The sequence below is a fragment of the Symphalangus syndactylus genome, chromosome 20 (assembly GCF_028878055.3).
Source record: "Symphalangus syndactylus isolate Jambi chromosome 20, NHGRI_mSymSyn1-v2.1_pri, whole genome shotgun sequence".
In the NCBI taxonomy this organism is placed as follows: domain Eukaryota; kingdom Metazoa; phylum Chordata; class Mammalia; order Primates; family Hylobatidae; genus Symphalangus; species Symphalangus syndactylus.
The window spans coordinates 67,051,505-67,078,949 of NC_072442.2; the positions used below are offsets into that span (position 1 = coordinate 67,051,505).

The window sequence follows — 27,445 nt, forward strand, 5'->3', positions numbered from 1 at the left end:
CTTGTTAGACCAGTGCACGGTGGGCAGCAGAGGGGTCCTGGCTTGATGCCTTAGGGCAGCTTCAGAGCAGGCTGGGGGTGGAGGCCTCGGTGGGACCTCAGGCTTGGCCGTTGGGCCCAGCTCTTCCCTACCCTGTGCAGTGTGTAAGGGTGTCAGGCTCTGTGCCCCGGGTTCCAGTGGGCAGTCAGCTTTCAGCTTCAGGTTCCATTTCCCAGCCCAGGGGTGCCGCTTATCACTTGGAGGTCAGTCTCCCTGCCTGGAAAGGGGTGCTGGGGGAGACTAGGGGTTGTTTTCCGGAATGAGCTGTTCGAGGATGAGTAGCTGGTATTACGAGGGGTGAGAAGTTCAGCGCCTTCGGACACTGCATCGTCAGCTGGCAGGGTTTATGTTTGGGTTCTGTCAGTTTGGAGAAGAACGTGGGGGATGTTAGATTCCAGAGCTGACTCTGAGCTGTTCTTCCATTGAATGTTCCTCCCTCAAAGCCCCCCTACGACATAGCCCCCTTGCGAGACCTGGAAACAGTGGTCAGACTTTATGGGCACTGCCGGGACTAATGGTGGCATCATCTGGTTTGTCTTGCAGGATGACTACATCCCATACCCCAGCATCGACGAGGTAGGCGCCCTTCCCTCACTCCCACCCGCTCTGCAGCCTGCTCTGGGTCCTGTCCCTGGGGAAATGATGGCGATGGCCTGTGCCCAGCCCCCCAGGGGAGAGAACCTTGGGCCTGGGACCTCTCTTCCTGTCCTTTGCCTTTGTAACCTCAGCTTCTCCATGTGTTAAGTTGGGCGTGCTCATCTAAGCTTTGCAGCCCTGGAGCTACAGGGTTGGTCAGTGAAGCTGGAGGTGTTGTGGGGCTTGGAGGAGGGGTTCATGTCACTGCCTTTGGCCTCAAGTACCAGTGGGTACCAGGCCCCACTCCTGGGAGCAGTGCAGATGGGACACCGCCACCGGCCCCCTCCCTCCCCTGTGGTCCCAGGGTCAGCTGCAGTGCACGACCCTCCCTCTGCCTTCAGGTTGTGGAGAAGGGAGGCCCGTACCCTCAGGTCATCCTGCCACAGTTTGGGGGCTATTGGATCGAGGACCCGGAGAACGTGGGCACCCCAACGTCGCTGGGGAGCAGCATCTGTGAGGAGGAGGAAGAGGACAACCTCAGCCCCAACACGTTCGGCTACAAGCTCGAGTGCAAGGGTGAAGCCAGGGCCTACCGGAGGCACTTCCTGGGGAAGGTGAGGCTGGGGGGGAGGAGCTGCTGGGGGTGGGGGGAGGAGCTGGGGGAGGAGCTGCTGGGGCTGGGGGGAGGGGCTGGGGGAGGAGCTGCTGGGGGTGGGCGGAGGGGCTGGGGGAGGAGCTGCTGGGGGTCGGGGGAGGGGGTGGGGGAGGAGCTGCTGGGGTGGGGGAGGGGCTGGGGGAGGCTGTAGGAGAGGAGCTGGGGGAGGCTGGGGGAGAGAGGAGCTGGCGGGGGTTGGGGGAGAGGCTGGGGGCCCTGGGAGAGAGGAGCTGCCTGGGGGTGAAGGGGAGTGGCTAGGGGAGGCTGGGGGAGAGAGGAACTGGCAGGGATAGGGGGAAGGGTTGGGGCCCTGGGGGAGAGGAGCTGTTGGGGGGGCGGGCAGGGGAGGGACTGGGGGCCCTGGGAGAGAGGAGCTGCCGGGGGTGGGGGGAGGGCAGAGTGGCCCAAGGTCCTCTCTCCAGTGCCCCCCTTTTCCTTGGCCTCTTACCTCCTTCCTGGTCTGTCCTTTCGCTGCTGCCTGCTGCCGTCTTAGTTGGAGAGGTCTGAGGGGCTGTGTCCTGGGATAGGGGACGGGGCAGGGGAGCCATGCAACAGTCAGGGAGGCCCAGTGCCATGAGTCCTTGTGGGGACCACCCCCCGCAAATGTTTCAGGAGGTGATGGAATGGGTAGTGTTTGGGGTGAAGGATAGTGGGTGGAGTTTCGACTGTTCAAGGAAAAATATGTTCTCACACCTCAAGAAGTCTCTGTTTCCATCTAAATAACGCAAATCTCTCCCGTCCTCATTCAGGCAGGTCCTCTGAGTACTTGTACTGCATAGCCTCTGATTGCTTAAAAGTGACAAAGTTACATGTAAAAAAATAGATTCTGCCCTTCGGACTTAACAGATTCTTGATGTACTGAGGGCAGATTCCGGAAATCTGTAGCCTGAGGCTGCTTTGCAGAGTCTCACATGACGGGAGGCTGCCTCAGAGCCCCGGGGTCTTGTTAGCATGCAGATTCCAGGGCCTCACTCTGATCCAGCAGGTCTGGGGAGCTGTGTTTTTTGCCGGTGTTCCCTGAGCCGGGGAGTGACCCACTGGCCCAGGACACCTCCCAGCTCCCCTGGGTGGAGGTGCTAGGGTTCCTTCTTGCTCTCTTGCCCCAGATAGTGTGAACTGGTGAGGGCCGCCCCCTGGGAGTGAGAACGTGGACTCGGTATCTTGTGGTCAAGAACTTGCCCTTCAGAGTCAAGACAGATGTACGTTTGGACCCTGGATCTGTCCCTTCCTCGTCGTGTGATCCTGGGCAGTGACAACCCCCCTGACCATTGGTTTTCCCATCTGTGAAATGGGGATGATGTTCTCTCCCGGATACAGCTGTGTTCAGGAGTGAAGGAGATAGTGGGTATTAAGCCCCTGGCACGGTGCCTGGCACCTCCTGAGGATCTGGCCATCGGTACCTGTTAATGTCGTCGTCATTGTCATCAGCATCCTTCTCTTCCTTGTTGCTGTGGGGCTGTCACTCCTGGTGAAGGAGGTGGTTTGTGGGGAACATATCTGGAAGGTTTCTTCCTCCTTCCTGCTCACACTCAGTTTCTCTTTTTAGGACCATCTAAACTTTTACTGTACTGGCAGCAGCCTGGGGAACTTGATCCTGTCCGTCAAGTGCGAGGAAGCAGAGGGGAAGGAGTACCTCCGGATCATCCTCAGGTGGGGCTGTTGTGCTGCTTGAGGCCACTTCTCTTCCAGGCAGGGCTCTCATCGATGGTGTGGGGGCTGGGATGGGACTCAGTCTGGTCTGGGTGCGCTGGCTGGCGGGGACAGGCCTGCTGGAATCCTGGGGCTGTCTGAAGTTGCCTAGCGGGGAGACCCACGTGCTCCACCAGTTAGCTGACAGTCAGAGGGGCATCCAGGTCTCCAGGTCACCCAGACTGAAGCCCTTCCTGCCTCTCTTTCTTACAAGTCCATGGCTCTGAGGAATACGGGAAGGAAAGTAGGGATGGTTCAGTGTGAGTCATCCTGCTGAGACGCAGCTCCGAGTCCTGGGAGAGGGTTCGCCAGAGTGCTGCCTGGGGTATACATCTCGCCAGGAAAGATAGTGCCCTGTATGTTTGTTGTACGGCTGGGTTCCCTGAGATGCAGTGATGTTCACAACAGAAGCACGGATTTATAGCGGAAGCCAGGGCACCTCTCTCTGGATTGTGACCTTCTCAAGGGCAGGAACTGGAACTGGTTTCTGTTTGGTTTAGCTAACATGTTTTGTAAAACCTCCTCTGTACCAGGAACTGCGATAGGTGTTAGAGATACCATGATGGCTGAGACTTGGTCCCTGTTCTCTGAAAGGCATATGGCTTCATGAATGTAATGTGTGTCACGGGTATGATTTTAGCAATATGCACAGGTTGCTATGGGGGCACAAAGGAGTCTGTGTCTTATTTATCCCTGTCCCTGGTGGGGTGGTGCTTAGCAGAATGCTGTGAACCTGTCAGGCTCTCAATCCTTATTTGTGGAGTCTAATTGAAAATTCATATAGGTATTTGGAAAAGAGCAATCACATTTTTTTTTCCTGCCCAAATTTTGAGATAAATATTGGAGGGAATAAGGACATATAACCCCACTTTGGGAAAGGTGGGGGTCCGTGGTTTCAGGATGTTGTCAGCACCCATCCAATCTTAGTTTGTTTCTTATCAAGAAAGGAAGCGATTTTCTCTACAGAGGTTCACTTGGCTGGAAATCACATTTGCAGGGCATAGAAGACTCAATTAAATAGCAAGAGCCAATTTTCTGAGAGGTTAATACCTGGGTCTCCATCTCCAAATAGGGTTTCCAGCTAGTTGAACCTCTGTGAAGAAAATTGCTACCTTAATACAAATCAGACCAAGATTGGGTAGGATTTTTGAATAAGATGACAACGGAATACAAAGATCTAACCCCCTTTTTCTAATACTGTTCCTACATTAGGACTGGAAATGCTGCTTCAGGGCTGGAAGCTAAGAAAGATGCCAGGCACACAACACGTACTTTGATGGTTTTTTGTTTTTGTTTTGTAATCTGTGGGGCAGTTAGGACTAAAAGTAGGTGAATATTGAGAGTTGAACCCCAGTTTCTCTTCCTTAGAAAGCAGTGTTGTGGCCAGGCATGGTGGCTCACGCCTGTAATCCCAGCACTTTGGGAGGTCAAGGTGGATGGATCACGAGGTCAGGAGATCAAGACCATCCTGGCTAAGATGGTGAAACCCTGTCTGTACTAAAAATACAAAAAAAAAAAAATTAGCCAGGCATGGTGGCGGGCGCCTGTAGTCCCAGCTACTCAGGAGGCTGAGGCAGGAGAATCACCTGAACCCGGGAAGCGGAGTTGCAATGAGCCGGGATCGTGCCACTGCACTCCAGCCTGGGCGACTCTGTCTCAACAACAACAACAACAACAGCAACAACAACAACAACAACAAAAAAGAAAGCAATGTCGCGTGGGAATATATGAAGTTGGAGATTCTAGAAGAATCCTGTCCTCTTTAGGAGTGAGAGTGAGCCCTGGAATAGACAGGAATCTTTCCACATAGAATTACTTTTGTTGTTGTGGGTCAACAGCATTGAAATCAATGCCCCAGGAAGCCCAAGGGCAAGCTCCAACGTGGCTCTCCCAGATAGAAAGCTAGTGGGTAGGGTGGTGACGAGAAGCCGTACACCAGCTCGGAAGTTGGGCAGTCACATCATGTACTTGGAGTGATTGCCAGGCCAAATTGGAAACCAGACATAAAAACTGGCTCCATGGTTTAGCAGCTTTGCCAAACACAAAGAAGAAATTATCCAGAGATGAAATTCCCCTGCTGGCAGTGACTACTGTCCAAACTTCTTCCTCATTCCCCATAGGCTTCTGGATTTTTTAATTGATGTCCCAAATTTATAACAAGCAGCTCTCCAGTCTAAGTATTCTAACAGCCTGTGTGTGCCATGAGAGTGGCCAAGAAGAATCTACTCACAGTTTGGAGACAACAAGCCTGTGTAGATTTCTTCTGTTTCAAGTTTGGATATAAAGAAGATGAAATTTTATGGGTTTGTAAAAGAAGAGATTCTGCCTCTAAAGACGCATAAACTAGTTAGAGAATAACAGAGTTTTGAAAAGTATTTACTTTTACAGAAAGCCAGGTGAATTTGAGAGATTTATTAACTTTGAATTTTCCACAAACCTCTAGAAAAAATACACACTAAGAAAGAAAAGATAGAGTGAGCCAACAGAACGGGAGGAAACAGTTGCTGGTTAAATTAGGGAGATAATAAAATAAAAATGGCCAAAAAGAATTTTAAATAGTATATGAAGCAGTACAAAGCAGAATCTACTTTGTAGAAAATCCAGTTATTAATATGGGGAACAAGCTTAAGAAACTCTCACATAATTCAAAGGAAACACAACTTTAAAACGATGAGTGAGGTGATGATGAATATGGAGGGTAGTGAGCAGGAATTACACATATGGATAATTGATGTTGTTAAGCTTATTGAAGATTAAATCTGAAAATCAAAATGACTCACCCATTAACAGACAAAATCAATGAATGGAAACTAATCACTGGATGTACTTTGATGAAAATTTAGTATTTCATAGATACAAAGTTACTAGTAGTAGAATGGAAGCATTCCAAATAGTAAAAGAAGACAAAGAAAACACACGTAGAAAAAGAAAATAAAGGAATAATAAATAAATATGATAGAAGTGTGTGTACATATGCGATGATAATAAATCTAAATGAGTTAAATTTGATTGTTAAACAACAAAGATTCTCAGTTTGGGTCATCTCTCCAAAAAACCTACACAAATTGATCTATATTTTATTAAAGTAACTCAGAATATTTGAAAATTGTTAAGAAAAAAATTAGAAAAGTCAAATACAAAAAGAAAGCAGGATTGACAATATTAATATAGAAACGTAGAATTCAAGGCAAAGAAGCAATCAGTGTGATAAAGAGGGCTATTATCCATCTTTTCATAAAAGGTAAAATCAATGATATTTTATATTGTCAATAGTATATATTATAACAGTATATGTATATGTTCACATGTATGTAATGATTATGGAAAAATTCACAGAATATAATTGTAATGGTAGATTTTTAACACACATCACTTGACATATCAATACTAGAGTTAGAAATTATATTTATTCATCTCATTAATATCAATTATATACATACTTTGTATATATTGCTTTTATATATATATATATTGCATATATATATATATATATATCTCTTTCTGTATCTAACTATCAGACTTTGATCCTCTAACAGATTTTGCTTCTTTTCAATTGCCTTTGGAATATTTACACAAATTGATTGCATAGTAGATCAGTGGTTTTCTGTGGACCTGCTACATCAGAATCATTTTGGACCTTTAAAACAAAGTAAAGCAAAGGAAAAACAAACAAAAAAACCCAACAAACAAAAACCAAAACCTAGACTTCCGGGCTCCAACCCAACCATTTGAAACACACACACACACACACACACACAATAAATAAGATATGTAAAGATGTGTAAATGTATATATTCCTTTTTTTTTTTTTTTTTTTTTTGAGATGGAGTCTTGCTCTGTTGCCCGGGATGGAGTGCAGTGGTGCAATCTTGGTTTATTGCAACCTCCACCTCCCAGGTTCAAGTGATTGTCCTGTCTCAGCCTCCCAAGTAGCTGGGACTATAGGCGCATGCCACCACGCCTGGCTAATTTTTTTGTATTTTCAGTAGAGACGGGGTTTCGCTGTGTTGGCCAGGCTTGTCCCGAACTCCTGACCTCAGGTGATCCGCCCACCTCTGCCTCCCAAAGTGCTGGGATTACAGGCGTGAGTCACCACGTCTAGCCTAAAAATATATATTCTTATTTCCTTCCTTATTTCCACAGTATTCTGTAGAATTCTGTAACTTGCTTCTCTTAACAATATATCTTAGAGATTTTTCCATATTAGCATATAGAGAATGTCTTAATTTATTTTACTGCTGGATAGTATTCCATTGCATGGATGTGAAATAATTTATTTAATACATCCCCTGGGCCGGGCATGGTGGCTCACGCCTGTAATCTCAGCACTTTGGGAGGCCAAAGCAGATGGATCACCTGAGGTCAGGAGTTCAAGACCAGCCTGGCTAACGTGGCAAAACCCTGTCTCTACTAAAAATACAAAAATTAGCTGGGCGTGATGACGTGCACCTGTAACCCTAGCTACTCGGGAGGCTGAGGCAGGAGAATCACTTGAACCCGGGAGATGGAGGTTGCAGTGAGCTGAGATGGCGCCACTGCACTTCAGCCTGGGTGACAGAGCGAGACTCTGTCTCAAAAATAATAATAATAATAATACGTACCTTGTTAATGGCCATTGCCAATATTTTGGTAGCACAAAAATGATTAAATGAATAGCCTTGTGCAGACTCAGTTTTTATGGATTATGATAGTTTCTCAGATGAGATAGCTAGGTTAAAATATAAATACATTTGTATTTTGATAGATAACGTTAAATTGCCCTTTGTAGGGGCTGTATAAATTCGAACTTTCACCAGCAATGTATCAAAGTGCTTCTTATTCCAAAGCCTCTTCAGTAGAATGTATTGTCAAACACTTGGATTTTTGCCAGTCTGATGAGAATAGTATTTAGTGTTGTTCAAATTTATAATCTTTTTTTTTTTTTCTTTTGAGACGAAGTCTCGCTCTGTCGCCCAGGCTGGAGTGCAGTGGCACGATCTCGGCTCAGTGCAAGCTCCGCCTCCCAGGTTCCCACCATTCTCCTGCCTCAGCCTCCTGAGTAGCTGGGACTGCAGGTGCCTGCAACCATGCCCAGCTAATGTTTTGTATTTTTAGTAGAGACGGGGTTTCACCGTTTTAGCCAGGATGGTCTCGATCTCCTGACCTCGTGATCCGCCCGCCTCGGCCTCCCAAAGTGCTGGGATTACAGGCGTGAGCCACAGCGCCCGGCCCAAATTTATAATCTTAATATGAATCATGTTGGACATCTCTTTATATATTTAACAACCGCTTCTATTTATTTGCTATGAACTGTTTATAAGCTTTGCTTCTTTTTAAATTGGGCTGTTATTTAAGATTCTATTTTTTAAAATCTTGGCTAGGCACAGTGGCTCATGCCTATAATCTTAGGACTTTGGGAGGCTGAGGCGGGAGGATCACTTGAGCCCAGGAGTTCAAGACCGACCTGGGCAACATAGGGTGAACCCATCTCTTAAAAAAAAAATTAGCTGGGTGAAGTGGCACACACCTGTGGTCCCAGCTACTCAGGAGGCTGAGGCAGGAGGATTGCTTGAGCCTGGGAAGTCGAGGCTACAATGAGCCATGATTGTGCCACTGCACTACAGCCTGGGTGACAGAACAAGACCCTGTTTTTAAATAAATTAAATCAATCAATCAATCAGTCAACCTATGTAACTAACTTACTTGTAGGTAATTATCGATAGCAGCTATAATTAGGAACTTCTGAACCACGAAGTAAATTTAAATACATTTCAAAGAGCAAGCTCTCTGCTGGATGTATTCACTTACAATTTGATGATAAAACTAGCAATTAATAACAAAATAATGATTTAAAAAACCCACTAAACCACTCAGAAGTAAACAATCCCAATACTTTCTTAAGTAGCTTTTGGGCTGCAGTTACAGAATATTTATAAAGTAATGACATTTATAATATTATACATAAAACCTATGGGTTGTATTCAAAACAATACTTAGAAGAAAATTCATTACCTTAAATGGTTTCCTATTAAATAAGAAAAAAACTGGCAGGTGTGTTGGCTCATGCCTGTAATCCCAGCATTTTGGGAGGCTGAGGCAGGAGGGTCACAGGAGTTCGAGACCAGCCTGGACAATAGAATGGACCTCATCTTTACAAAAATAAAAATAATAATAATACAGTAAAATAAAAATAAGAATAATATTTGCGGGTTGTTATTATTGTTAGCAACTTCTCTGTGTCTCATTTTCCTCATCTGTGAAATGATGATAGTAGCATGTACCTTTAAATTATTGCGTGCTTACGTGTCCTGGTGAGTGAGGACCTTACATACTGCAGCTGCGCAGTAATGGTGGCTATTATTTTTATCAATATTGTTACCTAAAGAAAGCCAGAGGAAGGAATTCACAAAGATTAAAGCAGAAATAAATAAACTAGAAATAAAAAGAATTTGAGACTTGATAAACCTAGGTTTCTTTTGGAAGAAGCAATAAGATAGGTAACTAGCTAGTCGAATATAGATGAGAAGAGAAAATAAGAATATACAAAATTAGTCATAAAAAGATGCATGACCACAGATGTGAAGAAGATTAAATGATTACTAATGGATGCTGTGTTCAACTCATGCTATTAAATTGCTTCTGTTTCTAATTTTATTTGAAATTTTATTTGAAACAGATGCCTTCCTAGGAAAGTATGCCAAACGTAACTTAAGATGAGGTAAAAAAGAAACCTGAACAAACCAGTAACTGTGGAAGAAATTGAAAAAGTTCTCAAAGAATTCTCTCTTCAAATTTTTCTAGATCTAGATGGTCTTGCAGGAAGGTGTTTTAAACTTTAAAGGACCAGATTTTATGTTATTTAAACTGTTCAAGAGAAAAGAAAAAAATATGGAAAGCTTCTCAATTAATTTAATAATGCTTAAAAGAGCTTTATGGGCTGGGCACAGTGGCTCACACCTGTAATCCCAGCACTTTGGGAAGCCAGGGCGAGTGGATCACCTGAGGTCAGGACCAGCCTGGCCAACATGGTGACACCCCGTTGTGGTGCACACCTGTAATCGCAGTGAGCCGAGATTGTGCCATTGCACTTCCAGCCTGGGTGACAAGAGTGAAATTCCTTCTCAAAAAAAAAAAAAAAAAAAAAAAAAAAAGATCTTTTTGAAAAAAATCAGTCAAATGAGATGCAAAAAAAAAAGGTAGGGGCCAATATTCCTTATGAATATAGAAATCAATGTTCTAAATAAAATAGCAGCCCCAGAAACTCAAATCTAAATAGACTAATAAGAGTAATTCACTATAGCCAAGAAAGAGTTATTTTACCAATGCAGAATGGTTAATATTAGGAAATTCATTCAGTGTTTGTTTACCCAAGGCTTAATATATGCCAGACTTTGTCTGGTTGTAGAGATACTGTGAGGAATGAGTTCTTGTTACTTGCCCATAGAAGGCATTCAGTCCAAATGCACTGCATTTTAGAGATTCTTGTTTCTGTTCTCGGTCTTACGCATCTTCTTCTTAGGGACATGGATCATTATAGGCTAGTGAGGGTGATGGGAGATGTAGGTGATGAGGGAGAACTGAAGGCAATGTGGAGGGTGTGTCTGAGTGTGTGTAGGGTTGATAAATGATGCTAGAGAAGTCAGAAAAGGCTAGATCCTGTACCAGTGATGTTTAGGAGCTCGGATTTTATCCTAAGAGTCATAGGAGAGGTACTGAAGGGAGAAGGTCATGATCAGATTTGCACAGTAGAATGATCACTCTGGCGCCGGGCGCGGTGGCTCACGCCTGTAATCCCAGCACTTTGGGTGGCCAAAGCAGGTGGATCACCTGAGGTCAGGAGTTCAAGACCAGGCTGGCCAATGTGATGAAACCCTGTGTCTACTAAAAATACAAAAACTAGCCAGGCATGGTGGGTGCCTGTAATCCCAGCTACACAGGAGGCTGAGGCAGGAGAATCGCTTGAACCTGGGAGGTGGACGTTGTAGTAAGCCAAGATCACACCACTGCAATCCAGCCTGGGCGACAAGAGCAAGACTCCGTCTCAACAAACAAAAGAAAAACAGTAAAATTGTTGGAACTCAAGAAATAATTATAGAAATAAACTTAACACATGGGATAAAGTCTAGTCTGTTTAAATAATGAATTTATGAATTGGAAGATAGACCCAAGGAATTCCTCCAGAACACAGCACAGATCAAGAGATAAAGAATATGAAAAAGAAGGTATGTGGATAATAGACTGGGAGACCCCAGCATTTGTCACAAAGACGTTCTAGAAGGAAAGAATAAACTAGTGAACAAATATCCAAAAAAGTATTAGCTGAGAATGTTTCAGAATTGAAGAAAGCACACACCATGCTGCTGAAAGTGATTTAAAAACAAAACAAAACAATACTTCTAGACATGCTGAAGTGAAACATCAGAAATAAAAGATTTTAAAAATTTAAAAGAATTTTAAAACCTGTCTGAGGATACAGACAAGATAATCTATGATCTAATGAGAACTAGGCTGAAAATAGATTTCTCCCTATCCATGATAGTTGTTAAAGACAATGGGGCAGTATCTTTCAAGTGTTTAAAAAAAGAAAGACGGAAAATAACCCTTAACCTAAAATTCTATACCTAGAAAAGCCAAAGACAAAATAAAACTGCTGGCCGGGCGCAGTGGCTCACGCTTGTAATCCCAGCACTTTGGGAGGCCGAGGCGGGCGGATCACGAGGTCGGGAGATCGAGACCACGGTGAAACCCCGTCTCTACTAAAAATACAAAAAATTAGCTGGGCGTGGTGGCGGGCGCCTGTAGTCCCAGCTACTCGGAGAGGCTGAGGCAGGAGAATGGCGTGAACCCGGGAGGTGGAGCTTGCAGTGAGCCATTGCACTACTGCACTCCGGCATGGGCGACAGAGCAAAACTCCATCTCAAGAAAAAACAAAAAAACAAAAAACAAAAAAAAAACTGCTTTCAGACATAAAATAGTGAAGGGAGTGTCCCACTCGGGCTCTTTCTGAAAGAATTACTGAAGGATACACTTCAGTCAAAAGAAAAGAAAAAATCTAGAAAAGATTTAATTAGAAAGTGACAAGAAATAGATACAGTATGTTGATAAATTTAATTACTGATGGTAAAAATTGGTTTTTTTTTGCATGTTTAAAAGGAGGCTTGAACTAAATTTATAAACAAAAGTAGCAAGGACAATGGGAAGGAAAAAATGTTCAGTGGATAAAAACATACTCTGTTGTTGCTTATTTATGCCCCTCAGGAGAGAGAATACAATCTTAGAGTTTGATGAAAAAAATGTAAATAGGTGTATTGGAAGATACAGAAATACAGTCTATAGCAAATTAGTAGGAGGTAAAAAGAGGATTAACGAAAAGAAAGCAAAAAACAAAAAATCAATTGAAGGTAGGAAAGGAAGAGAAAAAAAGGAAAGAAAACACAGGGAACAGAAAATATAAAATGATGGTTTAGAAATAATTTCAGGCCAGTCATGGTGGCTCATGCCTGTAATCCCAGCACTTTGGGAAGCCAAGGTGGGTGGATCACCTGAGGTCAGGAGTTTGAGACTACCCTGGTCAACATGGTGAAACCCCATTTCTACTGAAAATACAAAAAATTAGCTGTGCATGGTGGCGTGTGACTGTAATCCCAGCTACTCAGGAGGCTGAGGCAGGAGAATCACTTGAACCTGGGAGGTGGAGGTTGCAGTGAGCCGAAATCGCACCACTATACTCCAGCCTGGGTGACAGAGCAAGACTGCGTCTCAAAAAAAAAAAAAAAAAAAAAAAAAAGAAAAAGATTCAAATATGATAGTAATTGCAATACGTATAAATAGATTAAATTAGCCTATTACAATACCAGCCTATCAGATTGAATTAAAAATATAGCTATATTCTGCTTATAAGAGACATACCTAAAGAAAAATGGTGTGGAAAGATTTAAAATAAAGGAATGGAAAAAGATACGCTGGGAAAGTACCATGAAAGTTGGCATAGCAATAGTAATATCAGACAAAATAGAATTTCAGGACAAAAAGACTAGGGATAATGTACTCCTTTGTAACCTGGAGTACTTCTTCCCCACTCCTGATGTTTCCTGTGGCTAGAGGGAATACTTTGGTGTAACACCCGGGCTCTCTTCGCCCTCCCTGATGGGCATGTTTGGGAGCAGGAACTCACCTGTGTAGCTGTGTGTTCCTTCCCCCTTTTCCTCTTGGACCGAGCTGCCCTGAGGGTGGTCTCCTGTGCAGTAAGTCTCCCCTGAGCAGCTCCATGTGAGGGGCTTGCCCCTGGCCTGTACTGCCTGTGACTGGGTGGGTAAGTTGGGCTGATTCTGGTATTTAGTTAGACCCGTTTCATCTTCACACTAAGCTGTGTGCTCCCACGTGGTGGAGTGATTTTGACTCCAAACACCTTACTCTGTTGTTTGTTTGCTTTTGAATTTGTTCAGAAACTGGGCAGGGAAAGAGTCCTTTTTCTAGGTCCCCCAGAGGCCTTGGCCTACGTAATAATAAAGAGGGCACGTTCTGTTCTTCATCACCCTGATGTTCCATGAACATGCTCTGTTCACCCAGAATATCTTAACAGTCATTAACTTGTACTTAATAACACGGTCTTGAATTTTAAAAAGCAAAACTGAAAGAAATAGAAGGAGAAGTAAACACGCAATTATAGGGGGAGATTTTGACAATATTGCTGAGAAACCAGTGGATCGAGCAGGCAAAACATTGTCAGGCTATGAAAGACTTGAACGACACAGTTAACAAAGTTGATCGTGGCTAACGTATTCCTGCTCTTAACAAAAGAAAAAAATACATTTTTTCAAGCTCGCGTGGAGTGGCAAAAAGTAAAAGTCCATGTATTAAAGTCAACAAATTTCAAATAATATCATTTAGATTATGTTCCTTGAATATAAGACAAATTATCAACAATTAAAATACTGGAGGGAAAAAATCTCATATTTGGAAAGTTAAAAACTTTAAAAAGTAATGGACTAAAGAAGAAATCACGAAAGAACTGACAAAATATTTAGAACTAAATGACAGTGAAAATACTATGTATCAAATTGTGTGGGCTGCAGTTAAAATGGTATTTAGAGAGAGATGTATAGTTCTAAATGCACTTTAAAAAAAGATTAAATGAGTAAGTATGTAGGTCAGGAAGTTGGAAAAAGAGTAGTAGAAAAAACTGAAGAAAATGGAAGGAAGGAAATAAAAAAGGCAAGAACAGACTAGTGAAATAGGAAGCAAAAATAAAAAAGGTTAGAGATGGTAAAAGAAAAAACTCAGTCTTACTAGATCTTACTAGTCTTTGAAAAGACTAGTAAGATCCATAAATCTCCAGCTAAAACTGATAAGGGAAAACAAGGAAAAGATACAAACAGGCCAGGTGTGGTGGCTCACGCCTGCAATCCCAGCACTTTGGGAGGCTGAGGCGGGTGGATCACCTGAGGTCAGAAGTTCGAGACCAGCCTGGCCAACATGGTGAAATCCTGTCTCTACTAAAAATACAAAAAAATTAGGCAGGCGAGTTGGCAGGCACCTATAATTCCAGCTACTCGGGAGGCGGAGGCAGGAGAATCACTTGAACCTGGGAGGCAAAGGTTGCAGTGAGCCGAGATCCAGCGTGGGCAACAAGAGTGAAACTCCATCTCAAAAAAAAAAAAAAAAAAAAAGAGAACAAAAGATACAAATAGTATTACAGCAGTAAAGGTGAGGATACAATTAGAAACAGAGATGAAGTCTTCAGAGAATAACAAAAACAACTTTGTATCAATGTACTTAATGAATGCTTTTATATAAACATATAAATTACCAAAATTGACTCAATAAGGAGTAGAAAACCTAAACATTCACCACTACAGAATTTGAATTAGTACCCAAAAGTATCCTCCTATAAAAACAGCAGGCCCAGAGATGTCACAGACTAGTTTTAGCAAACCTTTAAGGAATGAGAAAATCTCTTTATTATACAAACTATTTCAAAGGATCAGGCTGGGCATGGTGGCTCACGTCTGTAATCCCAGCACTTTGGGAGGCTAAGGTGGGTGGATCACTTGAGGTCAGGAGTTCGAGACCAACCTGGCCAACATGGTGAAACCTCGTCTCTACTAGAAATATAAAAATTAGCTGGGCGTAGTAGCGCATGCCTGTAATCCCAGCTACTCGGGAGGCTGAGGCAGGAGAATTGCTTGAACCTGGGAGGTGGAGGTTGCAGTGAGCCGAGATTGTACCACCGCACTCCAGCCTGGGCAACAGAATGAGAGACTCCAAAAAAAAAAAAAGGATGAGAAGCTACCCAGCAATTTTATAAGACTGGAATAACACCTTGATATCAAAACCTGGCAAGGGAAGCACAAGAAAATAAAAAATAGGCCAGTGTTGCTTTTGAACAGAGCTGTGAAAATCTAGATAAAATACAGTAGTCTCCTCATATTCGTGGTGGAAATATTCCAAGACCCCCAGTGATGCCCGAAATGTCAGATAGTCCCAAACCTGATTGCGGTCAACGGAAACACATCTGTTTATATCTTTCACCCACACATGTCATCCTCTTTTCATCTTAACTAAGCATTTATGCACTGTGTCCATAACTTTTGCAGTTTGAGGTGCAACAGCAAAACTAGCCATAGTTTCTTTTTCCTTCTTCACAATTTCACACATAGAAAATTCATCCGTACCATGGATCTCAGGAACCTTAGCATAGAATTTTTTTCTTTTCTTATTAAGAACTTTCACCTTTTGACTTAAAGGAGGCACTTAACAGTTTCTCTCTGTCATATCCGAAGTGCCAGCCTCACTCATGGGCCTTGCACTTTGGGGCCATTATTGGTATGATAAGGGTGAGGGTGGCTTGAACACAGGTGGTGAGATACTGTAACAGTCCCTCTGATCACTGAGATGGCTGCTAAGTGACTGATGGGTAGGGAGCATGTGGGGCGTGGATACGCTGGACAAAGGGAGAATTCATGTCCCAGGTGGATGGAGTGGGATGGTGGAAGATTTCATCATGCTATTCAGGACAGCACAAAATTGAAAAGTTATGAATTATTTCTGGAATTTTCCATTTATTTTTTTTTGGCCGTGATTGACTGCTGGTAACTGAAACTGGGGAAAGCAAAACCGTGGATGAGGGGGACTGCTGTATTAATAAATTGACTTTGGTCAGGTATGGTGGCTCACCCTTGTAATCCCAGCACTTTGGGAGGCAGAGGCGGGTAGATCACCTGAGGTCAGGAATTCGGGACCAGCCTGGCCAATATAGTGAAACCCCGTCTCTACTAAAAATATAAAAAATTAGCCAGGCATGGTAGCGGGCACCAGTAATCCCAGCTACTTGGGAGCCTAAGGCGGGGGAATATCTTGAAACCGGGAGGCAGAGGTTGCAGTGAGCCAGGATTGTGCCATTGCACTCCAGCCTGGGCAACAAGAGCGAAACTCTGTCTCAAATAAATAAATAAATAAATAGGCAACAAGAGTGAAACTCTGTCTCAAATAGATAAATAAATAAAAATAAAAAATAAAATAAATTCAGGATATTAAAAATAATATGTCAGAAGTAAGTGGAGTTTTACCCATGGAATCAAAAAATGGCTCAACAGAAATGTAATTCACCAGGTCAACAGATTAAAAACCATATGGTTATCTCCTCAGATGCAGAAAAGCATTCAGTAAAATCCAGCATTTTCGTAATGTGCTAAATGAATCAGGGGATCAGGCTAAATTTAGACTCTCATGGTGAATCCCTTTATGAAGCAGATTCCATCCCATTTATATTTTGAGTAAACCCAGATTTTGAAATACTAGGTTTTCTTTTCATAAAGGTTTAATTTCATGACAAAACCCAAATATATCCAGAAGCTGTGCTCAGTTCTTTGGGAGAACACAAAAACCTCCAAACAAACCAAAAAATAACGGCGTCCTTATTTGCATTTCCCGTGTTTCAGTGGCAGACAGATATATCAGGCTTGTTCTGTTTTTTTTTTTTGTTTTTTTTTTTAATGGAGTCTTGCTCTGTCGCTCAGGCTGGAGTGCAGTGGCGCGATCTTGGCTCACTGCAACTCCTGCTTCCCGGGTTCAAGCGATTCTCCTGCTTCAGCCTCCCAAGTAGCTGGGATTACAGGCACCCACCACCATGCCCGGCTGATTTTTGTATTTTTAGTAGAGACGGGGTTTCTCCATATTGGCCAGGCTGGTCTCGAACTCCTGACCTCGTGATCCACCCTCTTTGGCTTCCCAAAGTGCTGGGATTACAGGCGTGTTCTTTAAGTAGCCACCTCCCCAGCATGCCTAAGTAGGATTCCGTTTTCGCACCATGCGAGTGTGGTGCCCAGTGTGTGGTTTGGCCACCTGAGGCCGATATGGCCTCAGAGAGTCCTGAAGCCAGTGTCCTATGTGCTGTGATCTCGGCCACCTTCCTCGTTGACTGTTTCTTTTCTTTTCTTCTTTTTTTTGAGGTGGAGTCTCACTCTTGTTGCCCAGGCTGGAGTGCAGTGGTGCAATCTCGACTCACTGCAACGTCCGTCTCCCGGGTACAAGCGATTCTCCTGCCTCAGCCTCCCAAGTAGCTGGGATTACAGGCATCCACCACCACGCCTGGCTAATTTTTTTTGTATTTTTAGTAGAGACGGGGTTTCACCACGTTGGACAGGCTGGTCTTGAACTCCTCAAGTGATCCGCCCTCCTTGGCCTCCCAAAGTGCTGGGATGACAGGCACAAGCCCCCGCACCCTCACTGACTGTTTCTTAGGGATGCCCTTTTTTCTCCCGTCTTGTGCAGGTCCAAACTGAAGACGGTACATGAGCAGATCCCCTTGGGTGGACTGAGCAAGCTTCCCAGTGTCCCGCAGATTGCAAAGGTGAGAAACCAACCTGTGAGAGACGGTGGCTTCCTCTCTCAGCCCAGGGCTGGCATCTGGAGTGGGGGTGCAGGCGTATCCTGGAGTGGGGGTGCAGGCGTATCCTGGGTAGGCTCAGCCCTTAGAGAAGGGGAGGCCGCTTTACTCCTTGGCCCTTGACTGCACTGATGGGGGTCCGGGAGGGCTGTGGGCAGATGCCTCTGTCTTTCCTACGCCCTCCATGGCTCATCCTTGTTGCTGAGGCTGCTTAGGAACAGTATCCTCCATGGTCTCTACTTCCAGGTAGTTCACAGCTAGTTTGGGAGGTGAGAGAAGTAGAAAGACGGGGCTGGATGTGCTGAGTGCTTCCGTGGAGGGGTGGGGATGGGGTGGCCAGGGGAACCTTCACAGCAGAGGAGAGCCTGAGTCGGGCTGAAGGGTGATCCAGATTGAGCATCCCCCTTGAGTAAGGAGCCTGTGAACCTGGGGACTGAGTTAGCAAAGTGGGGTGAGCAAAAGAGTCAGCTGGGTTGGTTGGACCCTCACTCTGGGAGCAGCAATGTCACAGAATTGTGCTGGATACCTTTGGTGGCACTTGTGGGCTGGATAGTTTTTGGCCTTGTCTTCAGGCCAGAACGGTGACGAGCCTCAGGCTTTGTCTAACCCCTTCCCACGCTTTATCAGCAAACCCCAGAAAGGGCAGTTGACTTGCCTGGGCACGTGTCAGTGAGCAGCAGTCGGAATCCCAGCCCAGGCCTCCTGACCCGCGTGCCTCACCTCCCATGCTGCGTTGTCGAGGTGGGCAGAGGAGCTCAGATGTCCTCTACAGGTGTCATCCCTGACCTGCGTGTTCTTCTCCCTTCTCAGGCTCTCTGTGACGATGCAGTGGGACTGAGATTCAACCCTGTCCTGTACCCCAAGGTGAGGACCTTCGTGCCTCCCAACATAGGGGCCCTGCAGCTCGGCAAGGATTTGCACACCTGTGGCTCTTTGGGGAGTTCTCTGCATCATAGTGGGGTTTCGTGGGGTCTCCATAATAAGCTTCCATGTCTCCCTCTCTCCCTGCCCACTCTCCCTGCCCACCCCTTCACAAACTGGTCCTCTGAGAACCCATCCTCAGCCATGCCTAGGTCTCCAGTCCATTTGAATTGGTCCCCAGGCTGCTGTGAAGGTGACAGAGGGTAGCAGTGTTGCAGCTTCTCCACCACACCTCAGCGGTACCTCCCTGAGGCCGGTGCTGGAGGGGGACGTGACTCTGTAGCTGGGGGCTGGTGCAGATCCCGTCCGCTGTCACAGAGGGGCGGGAAGTACACCAGGCAGACACTCACCGAGAAGAGAAAGGCCAGACAGCCGCCCCCGCCATTGCCCGTGTTACTGCAGCTCTCAGGCTGTATAAGCCTCTGCTGCCTTCATTTATAAACTGGCTGGTTTTCTGATACTAGTTTTCTTTGAATTGGCCTGATACCCCAGTTCTGATATGGGGGTGTGAGTGGGAAGAAGAGCAATCATAATAAACCCACTGAGGAATAATTATGGCAGGAGGGGACTGAAGTCACCCACGGACAGTGAATTGCTTGAAATTGGCCACAGGAAAAGACCCGGTGCGTCGACTGCCTCTGCATGGGCCAGCAGGCTCTGGAGAGGGATAAGGGAAGCAGAGCCGTGCTTCTGAGCTTCTGCCATGGGTCACGCTGCAGCGGCTGAGGCCTGCTGGGGCTGGCTCTGTCTACCCTCTTGAGTCCCAACTCTGACAACCAGGACCCATGAGATGAAATGTCTGGTGAGGAAGAGAGGCCCCATCCCAGCAGAGACAATCCAGAATCCCCCGGAACAAACACTGTTTTTTTGAGACTGAGTCTCGCTCTGTCACCCAGGCTGGAGTGCAGTGGCGCGATCTCGGCTCATCGCAACCTGCACCTCCCGGGTTCAAGCAATTCTCCTGCCTCAGCCTCCCAAGTAGCTGGGATTACAGGCGAGCGCTACCATGCCCAGCTAATTTTTGTATTTTTAGTAGAGAAGGGAGTTTCACCGTGTTGGCTAGGCTGGTCTCGAACTGACCTCAGGTGATTCACCCTCCTCGGCCTCCCAAAGTGCTGGGATTACAGGGCGTGAGCCACCGCGCCCGGCTGGAGCAAACACTTTCAGTGTTCACGACTGGGCATGCCACTCTCAGAAGCAGCCGTGTATCCATCTGCAGTGGCTGAGCGAATGGAGGAGTCCTCTCCTGCACAGAACCTTCCATCTTCCACGTGCCTCTGTTTACCTATTTTAGCATCTGTTGATACCAGGAGTATGCTACACTTCATTGAACATTTTCTCTCATTGAGACTGACCTCCCCTTTATAATTATAACTGAATGAGTGGGGTTTAACCAAACGTTAAAATCCCATCATAAAGGTCTAACTTAACTACAGGTTTGGCAATTTTGGTTGTCAAATCACAGCCACCGAGAGGACCAATGGTGTTTATCTGCACAGTTCTCTCTATCACTTGGAAAGCCTCGGGCCTTGGTAATAATGGAAGAGCAGCTGTATTTTCATGTTTTCTGTATTTGAAGGACCGCTGAGTCCGGCTGGGATATTCATCTGGCTGAGATGCGCGCATGTGTGTGTTTTTAAAATTTGCAGTTTAGAACGTTCTTTGGGAAGTTCTTCATGGCCTGGTGCCTCTCCCCGGCAGGGCAGCTGTTCCTCCCCTGTGACTCGCCCAGGCAGGAGTGGAGGCTCCAGGGTCGGGCAGCAGCGCCCTCGCTGGGAAGGCTGCGAAGCGTCCGTTTCCCCGGGCAGCTGACAAGCTGAGAGCCTCACAGACATACACCTCACACAGGCCGCAGATTCCAGCCAATAAGTTGTGCCTGGTTTGTTCTTCCTCTCGCATAACATGTGGTTGAATCCCTCCTTTTTTTTTTTTTTTTCTTTTTCAAATGTCACATTTAATGTTTTCACCACTGTACTTCAAATCTACACAGTGCAAAGTGACCAGAAAGTGCGCCACGGTAATTGACCAACCTCTGAGATGGAACCTTTCACACCAGTGCCTTCTTGGGCTCTTCTGACACTAAACATGTTTCTCATTCAAGTGCATTGAAATACTTCAGTTGGGTTGATTCTCAGGAGCCTCATGAAAAACAAAACAAAACAAAAACAAAGATATTGCACCATCTTTGTTTAGTAATTTAATGTTTGTGTCTTTCGTAGCAAATAATTACTTCATTGAAGTTAAAACTTCCAAACATAACTTATTAATAGTCTTCAAATTCAGCTCAGATCACTCAAGTTGAAAGTACTCTGCTAAATACAGATAACTTAGAATAGTTTTAACAGTTAATTGTCCATAACACCCACCAAGGTTTTTTTCCTAGACCAGTTGTAAGACGATCCATTAGTATTCCTTGTACAGGTGAAAAATGATACTCAATTTTCTTGTCTTTTTATTTTTAATGTAAAAGTTGGAAGGGACATTCGAATTTCAAGTCTCCGCACTGAGAATCCCTCCTTTTTATTGCTGAGATTATCCCAACAGCTCCCAAATCTTTTCTTCCCCAATAAGCTGGCTCAGCTCTGATATTTCTGGAAGGTCATATAGATGATGATGATGTTGATGATGATGACAGCTGCTCCGTGCTCAGCTCTTTCTTTTTGCATCTTCATAACCACACATCTCCATTTAACAGATGAGGAAACTCAGCCCCAGAGAAGCAGCTCACTCAAAGCTACATAGGTAAAAACAGTGGATTCAAAACTAGAGTTTAGGCTGGGTGTGGTGGCTCACGCCTGTAACCTCAGCACTTTGGGAGGCTGAAGCAAGTGGATCACGAGGTCAGGAGTTCGAGACCAGCTTGGCCAACATGGTGAAACCCCGTCTCTACTAAAAATACAAAAATTAGCCGGTGTGATGATGGGGGCCTGTAATTCCAACTACTTGGGAGGCTGAGGCAGGAGACTTGCTTGAACCCGGGAGGTGGAGGTTGCAGTGAGCCGAGACCATGCCATTGCACTCCAGCCTGGGTGACAGAGCGAGACTCCATCTCAAAAAAAAAAAAAAAAAAAAAAAACAAAGAAAAAAACAAAACCTGAAAAAACTTGGAGTTTAATTTTTCTGATCCCAGTCATCAACTCTATGATGCGTAGTGGAAAATTAGATAGAACCAGGAGTCAGGTTTTTAACATTTCCTCTTTGCATATTTATTAGGGTATGTTTCTCCTTAGCGTGGTCTCTGTAGAGACCCTCATTTTGTGCAGAGGGGATTGAAGTTTGGTCAGGAGCGGCAACTTGCTCAGACTCGGTCTGCTGATTAGAGGTGGAATTAGGACTAGAGTTATCCTTGCTGACCAGTTTTGGGGTTCTGGCTTCACTTTTTACACCACAGATTCAACACTGGGGTCAAGTAAACTGCTGGACACATGTGCCCGAGCCTTGGCTGGCACATCTGGATGGCAGTGGAATGAGTGATACAGAGGTTTGGTTCCTACTGGGGAAGCCCACGTTTTAGAAGGTAGCTGACTTGGGAGCTGCAGCCTGACTGTGTACTTAGGATTTCTCTCCCTCCGTATATGTGGATGTTTCATACCAGGGACGCATTCTCTCCCCAAATGGATGCTTCCCCTGCCGTGTGCTTCCTCACTTGCTTCCAAATTTAACAAATGTTGATTTTTTTTTTTCTTGCCACATTTTCCAGGCCTCCCAAATGATTGTGTCCTATGATGAGCATGAAGTCAACAACACATTCAAATTCGGAGTCATTTATCAAAAAGCCAGGCAGGTAAGCAGCGCCATCCATACCGGTGACGGTATCCCGTGGTTTCTCACTTAGGACTCTTTATCCCCACCCTGAACACAGGAGCCCTGACCTGCGTTCTTAAGCATTTGGAATACAACGGTCACATTTAAGGTATGAATTAGACTGGAGGTGGCAGAACTTTCCAGCAAGGCTACTTACAAAAAGGCCTGCACGTCCTTAAACAGTGATGTCATTTTTTTTCATATAGCAAATTCTCATTCTTCCTGGCTGCCTCGTCTTATATGTATTTATGGGCTGCTGGTTACAAGAAAAACCGGACGGTCAAGGGAATGGAGGAGCATAGGCTGCTCTCTCCTTGCCCAAATTTCTCCCCACTGGGAATTAGCTTTTTCTCCCCAAACTTGAGTGATGTGATGGAGCCAGCTGGGTGCGTCTCTTCACAACTCTGTTCCGTGACATCATGTTGGCAGCTTGAAATCAACCATGGTGGAAGTATTTACGCTATGGAAATTTGCAGACACCAGGGTTTCTATCTTCCTTCTTTAGAGAGCCAGTGACTCAAAATTTGTCAGCACACCACTGCTCAGCCTCTGTCTTTTGTAGCCCTCACACGTTGCTTTGGAGTTAACTGGCCAGAATCGTGTTTCTCAAAGTGTGTTTCATGAATGCTAGTCTGATGGTGTACTCCGTGAGCAAATGACCTGGGGAGGGGTTGTCACTTGTGTGGGAACCTTTTAAAGGCTTAAAGAACCCCCAAGGTAAAGGACTGTTTATAACTTTGTTGAACTTAGTGGTTTCCATACTTACAGACACAAACTTCCCATCTTCCCTACCTCTTTCCTACCATGAACATTTATTAACATCCCAAGTAGAGGGGTTAGCTGAACACACTGTTTCCTCACTGAGGCTCTTTGAGAGGAAAGTTCCACACCCATTTCATCTTTGTATCATCTAAGAGCCTAGCGTATAAATACACCTTCATATAAATACACTCCATTGTTATGTGAGTTAATGAATGAATAAAAATGTCGGCCCTACTAATGGCAGGTTAATAGGATCTTCTGATATTATTTGTATTTTTTTGCATGACGGTATCTTTCTTGGTTAGAAGACACCTGATCTCATTTAGAGATGTTGGACCTTAAGAGACATGCGTTTGCTTAAAAATATTCTAATTAGATGAAGAGTTTAGGATCTGCAAGATGAACCCTGATGAATCTTATAATTTAAGGGAGATTATTCAGGTAGCTACTATAATCATTTTCACATATTGCATTTTTATTTTATACAGCTTTGCTAATTAAACCCCCTAATTAAAGTTCTTTGCTTGTGGAATTTACCAAAGCGGATCTTATAAGGTGATTATAATCCAATGTTCCAACAAAGTTATAATTACTGAATATGAGCCATCCGTCTCCGAGAGGGAGTCTGTGTATTGTTTATGTACCTGATGCTGCTGTGGGGGAAAAAGCCAAGAAGATAAATTTTTTTTTTTTTAAGCACCTAGGCAGATTGTTGTTTTGCAAACCTGCAGCTGGGGGACATTTAATATGAACATTTGTTGCATCAAAGCCCTATGCTGGTCTCTGGATATAAATGAGCCTCATCTAACGCTCGTGTTTGCTGTGCACTCTGCTATGCATGCTGGGGGATACGGTGATGACTAAGACCCCTCCCTGAGTGCACGGTCAAGCTCAAGGCCAGGATGGAAGTAATGGCAATGCTACTACTCTCAGACTGGATGTGAATCTTGCAAGAGAAGTGCAGGTCCCAGAGCACACGCTGCATTGTTTTTCTAGTGGGAGATGGTAGGGTGCCTGGAAGCAGCTGCTCTTCCACACTCTGGCCTCACGACCTGGGGCAAGTAGGACATGTGGCTGGAGTTGTGACGCCTTCACGGCATGCTGTAGATGAGGGATTGGCAAACATTTTTGGGTAAAGGGCCAGATACTAAATATTTTAGACTTCATGGGCCTTGGAGTCTCTGTGACAGCCGCTCAGCTTTGCCTTGGTGGTGCAGAAGTAGCAATAGACAATAGATAAATGAGTTGGCCTGTCTGCGTTCCAATAAAACTTTATCAATAAACACAGGCAGCAGGCCAGACTCGGCCCACGGACTGCAGTTTGTTGCCTCCTTCTAGAGTGCAGTGTTTCCCAGCCTTCAGACATTCACAGACCATATCCAGGATTTGTATCATAGTATTTGTTGCACCCTATGCCACTGCTAAGATCTTTATCACACCTATACTATTAACGAAATATTTTCTTTAAAAAGTTTTGTTTTAAACTTACATGCATTTATTTTTTATTTTTATTTTTATTTTTTTGAGACGGAGTTTTGCTCTTGTTGCCCAAGCTGGAGTGCAAAGGCATGATCTCGGCTCACTGCAACCTCCGCCTCCCGGGTTCAAGCAATTCTCCTGCCTCAGCTCCCCCGAGTAGCTGGGATTACAGGCAGCCACCACCACGCCCAGCTAATTTTGTATTTTTAGTAGAGACGGGGTTTCACCATGTTGGTCAGGCTGGTCTTGAACTCCCGACCTCAGGTGATCCGCCTGCCTCGGCCTCCCAAAGTGCTGGTATTACAGGCGTGAGCCACTGTACCCGGCAACATGCATTTATTTTTAAAGGAAATTTTATATCACTCCTCTGACTGGAAAACCAGTATCATTTATCATGAAATGAAGGTAATTCTAAAAAAAAAATACTATAAAAAGCAAAATAAAATTACTGAAATCTACCAGATTCTGTTGCCTGTTGAAGGCGTGGAGCCCAAGGTCTGCTTTTTATTGTTGTTATTGTTACAATTACCTGCTGAAGACGTTCTCTTGAGGTGATTGGGTCAGCTAGAGTGTCTTTGTATCATCTGCAGCTCTTCATGGCAGCCTGTGCATGTTTGCAGAGCCTTCAGCTGTTTGCAGATCCTGCCACTGTGGGTAGAGCCTGTTGATCAGGCAGTGTTTGAAGCCTGTTACTGTTTGCAGAGCTTGCTACTGTTTTCAGCTTTGTTTTTTACAAAATTAGCTGGGAGTGGTGGTGGGCGCCTATAGTCCCAGCTACTTGGGAGTCTAAGGCGGGAGAATCGCTTGAACCTGGGAGGCAGAAGTTGCAGTGAGCCGAGATCGTGCCATTGCACTCCAGCTGGAGCAACAAGAGCAAAACTCCATCTCAAAAAAAAAAAAAAAAAAAAATTACTAACCTTTTTTTCTTTAGGTATTTGTAGATTCACATAGAGTTATAAAAAATAATACAGTGAGATCTCATGTACCCTTTACCTACTTTCCCTGCAAAGTAATGTCTTACAAAACGATAACACAATACCACAACCAGGATGTGGACATCAATCTCCCAGCTCCAGTCCGTAACCCCTGGCAACCACTCATCTGTTCTCCAACTTCTAAAACATTGTTATTTCAAAAATGGTATATAAATGGAGTCATATGGTATATAACCACTTGAGATTGGCTTTTTTCCAGTCAGCAAGATTAATCCAAGTTCTTGGGTGTATCAATACTGTGTTCTTTTTCATTGCTGAGTAGTATTCCATGGTATTATAACCGTACCACAGTTCGTGTTTAACCATCACCCACTGAAAGACATTTTTGGCTATTATGAATAAAATTGCTGTGAACATCTGTATATAGGTTTTTGTGTGAACATAAGTTTTCATTTCTCTGGGATACATGCTTAGGAATACAGCTGCTGAGTTGTATGGTAATTATGTGTTTAGTTTTGTAAGAAACTGCTGGCCGGGTGCGGTGGCTCACGCCTGTAATCCCAGCACTTTGGGAGGCCGAGGTGGGTGGATCACGAGGTCAGGAGATCAAGACCATCCTGGCTAACACGGTGAAACCCCGTCTCTCCTAAAAATACAAAAAATTAGCCACGTGGTAGTGGGCGCCTGTAGTTCCAGCTACTCGAGAGGCTGAGGCAGGAGAATCGCTTGAACCCGGGAGGCGGAGGTTGCCGTGAGCCGAGATCGCACCACTGCATTCTAGCCTGGGCGACAGAGCGAGACTCCATCTCAAAAAGACTCCGTCTCAAAAAAAAAAACTGCCAAACTGTTTTCTAGAGTGTTTCTTCTCACCAGCAATGTACGAGTGATCCAGTTTCTCTATAACCTGCCAGCATTTGGTGTTGTGACTATTTTTTATTTTAGCCATTCTGATAGATGTGTAGTGATATCACCTTATGGTTTTAATTTGCATTTCTCTAATGGTTAACGATGTTGGACATCTTTTCATGTGCTTATTTGCCATCTGTATATCCTCTTAGGGGAAATGCCTGTTCACGTCTTTTTTTTTTGAGACTGGGTCTCACTCTGTCACCCAAGCTGGAGTGCAGTGGTGTGATCTCAGCTCACTGCAACCTCTGCCTCGCGGGTTCCAGCGATTCTCTCACCTCAGCCTCCCAGGTAGCTGGGACTACAGGCACGTGCCACCATGCCCAGCTGATTTTTGCATTTTTAGTAGAGACTGGGTTTTGCCATGTTGGCCAGGCTGGTTTCGAACTCTGGACCTCAAGTGATCTGCCTGCCTTGGCCTCCCATAGTGCTAGAATTACAGGTGTGAGCCACCGCGCCCGGCCGTTTTCATGTCTTTTGACCATTTTCTAATTGGATTTTTTTTAACTGTTGGGTTAAAAACATTTTTAAAAATAACAGCTTTATTGAGTACATCAGCATAATTCTCGTACCATATAATTCATAATGTAATTTATATCTCAGTAAAGTGTGCAGTTCAGTGGTTTGTAGCGTAACCACAGAATCGTGCACCTGTCCTCACTAACTCCAGAACATATTCATCACCCCTAAAAGAAACCCCACTCTCACCAGCAGTCACTCCCCATCCCCCTTTCCTTTAGCTCCTGCCAACCCTAATCTAATTTCTGTCTCTACAGATTTGCCTATTCTAGACCTTTTATAAATGGAATCATC

The 27,445-nt window shown here is 44.7% G+C and overlaps 1 protein-coding gene across 12 annotated transcripts in view; it reads left to right on the forward strand.

Moving 5' to 3' along the window:
* Window positions 1-27,445, forward strand: part of RAP1GAP2 (RAP1 GTPase activating protein 2) — a 284,239-nt gene that overhangs the window by 208,680 nt on the left and 48,114 nt on the right. For all 12 annotated transcript variants that reach the window (XM_055257978.2, XM_055257983.2, XM_055257981.2 and 9 more), the window contains 6 exons: window positions 583-615; window positions 1,017-1,229; window positions 2,817-2,920; window positions 17,711-17,789; window positions 18,636-18,689; window positions 22,447-22,530. In XM_055257978.2, the coding sequence (XP_055113953.2) occupies window positions 583-615; window positions 1,017-1,229; window positions 2,817-2,920; window positions 17,711-17,789; window positions 18,636-18,689; window positions 22,447-22,530 (567 nt within the window). The remainder of the gene's footprint in view (window positions 1-582; window positions 616-1,016; window positions 1,230-2,816; window positions 2,921-17,710; window positions 17,790-18,635; window positions 18,690-22,446; window positions 22,531-27,445) is intronic.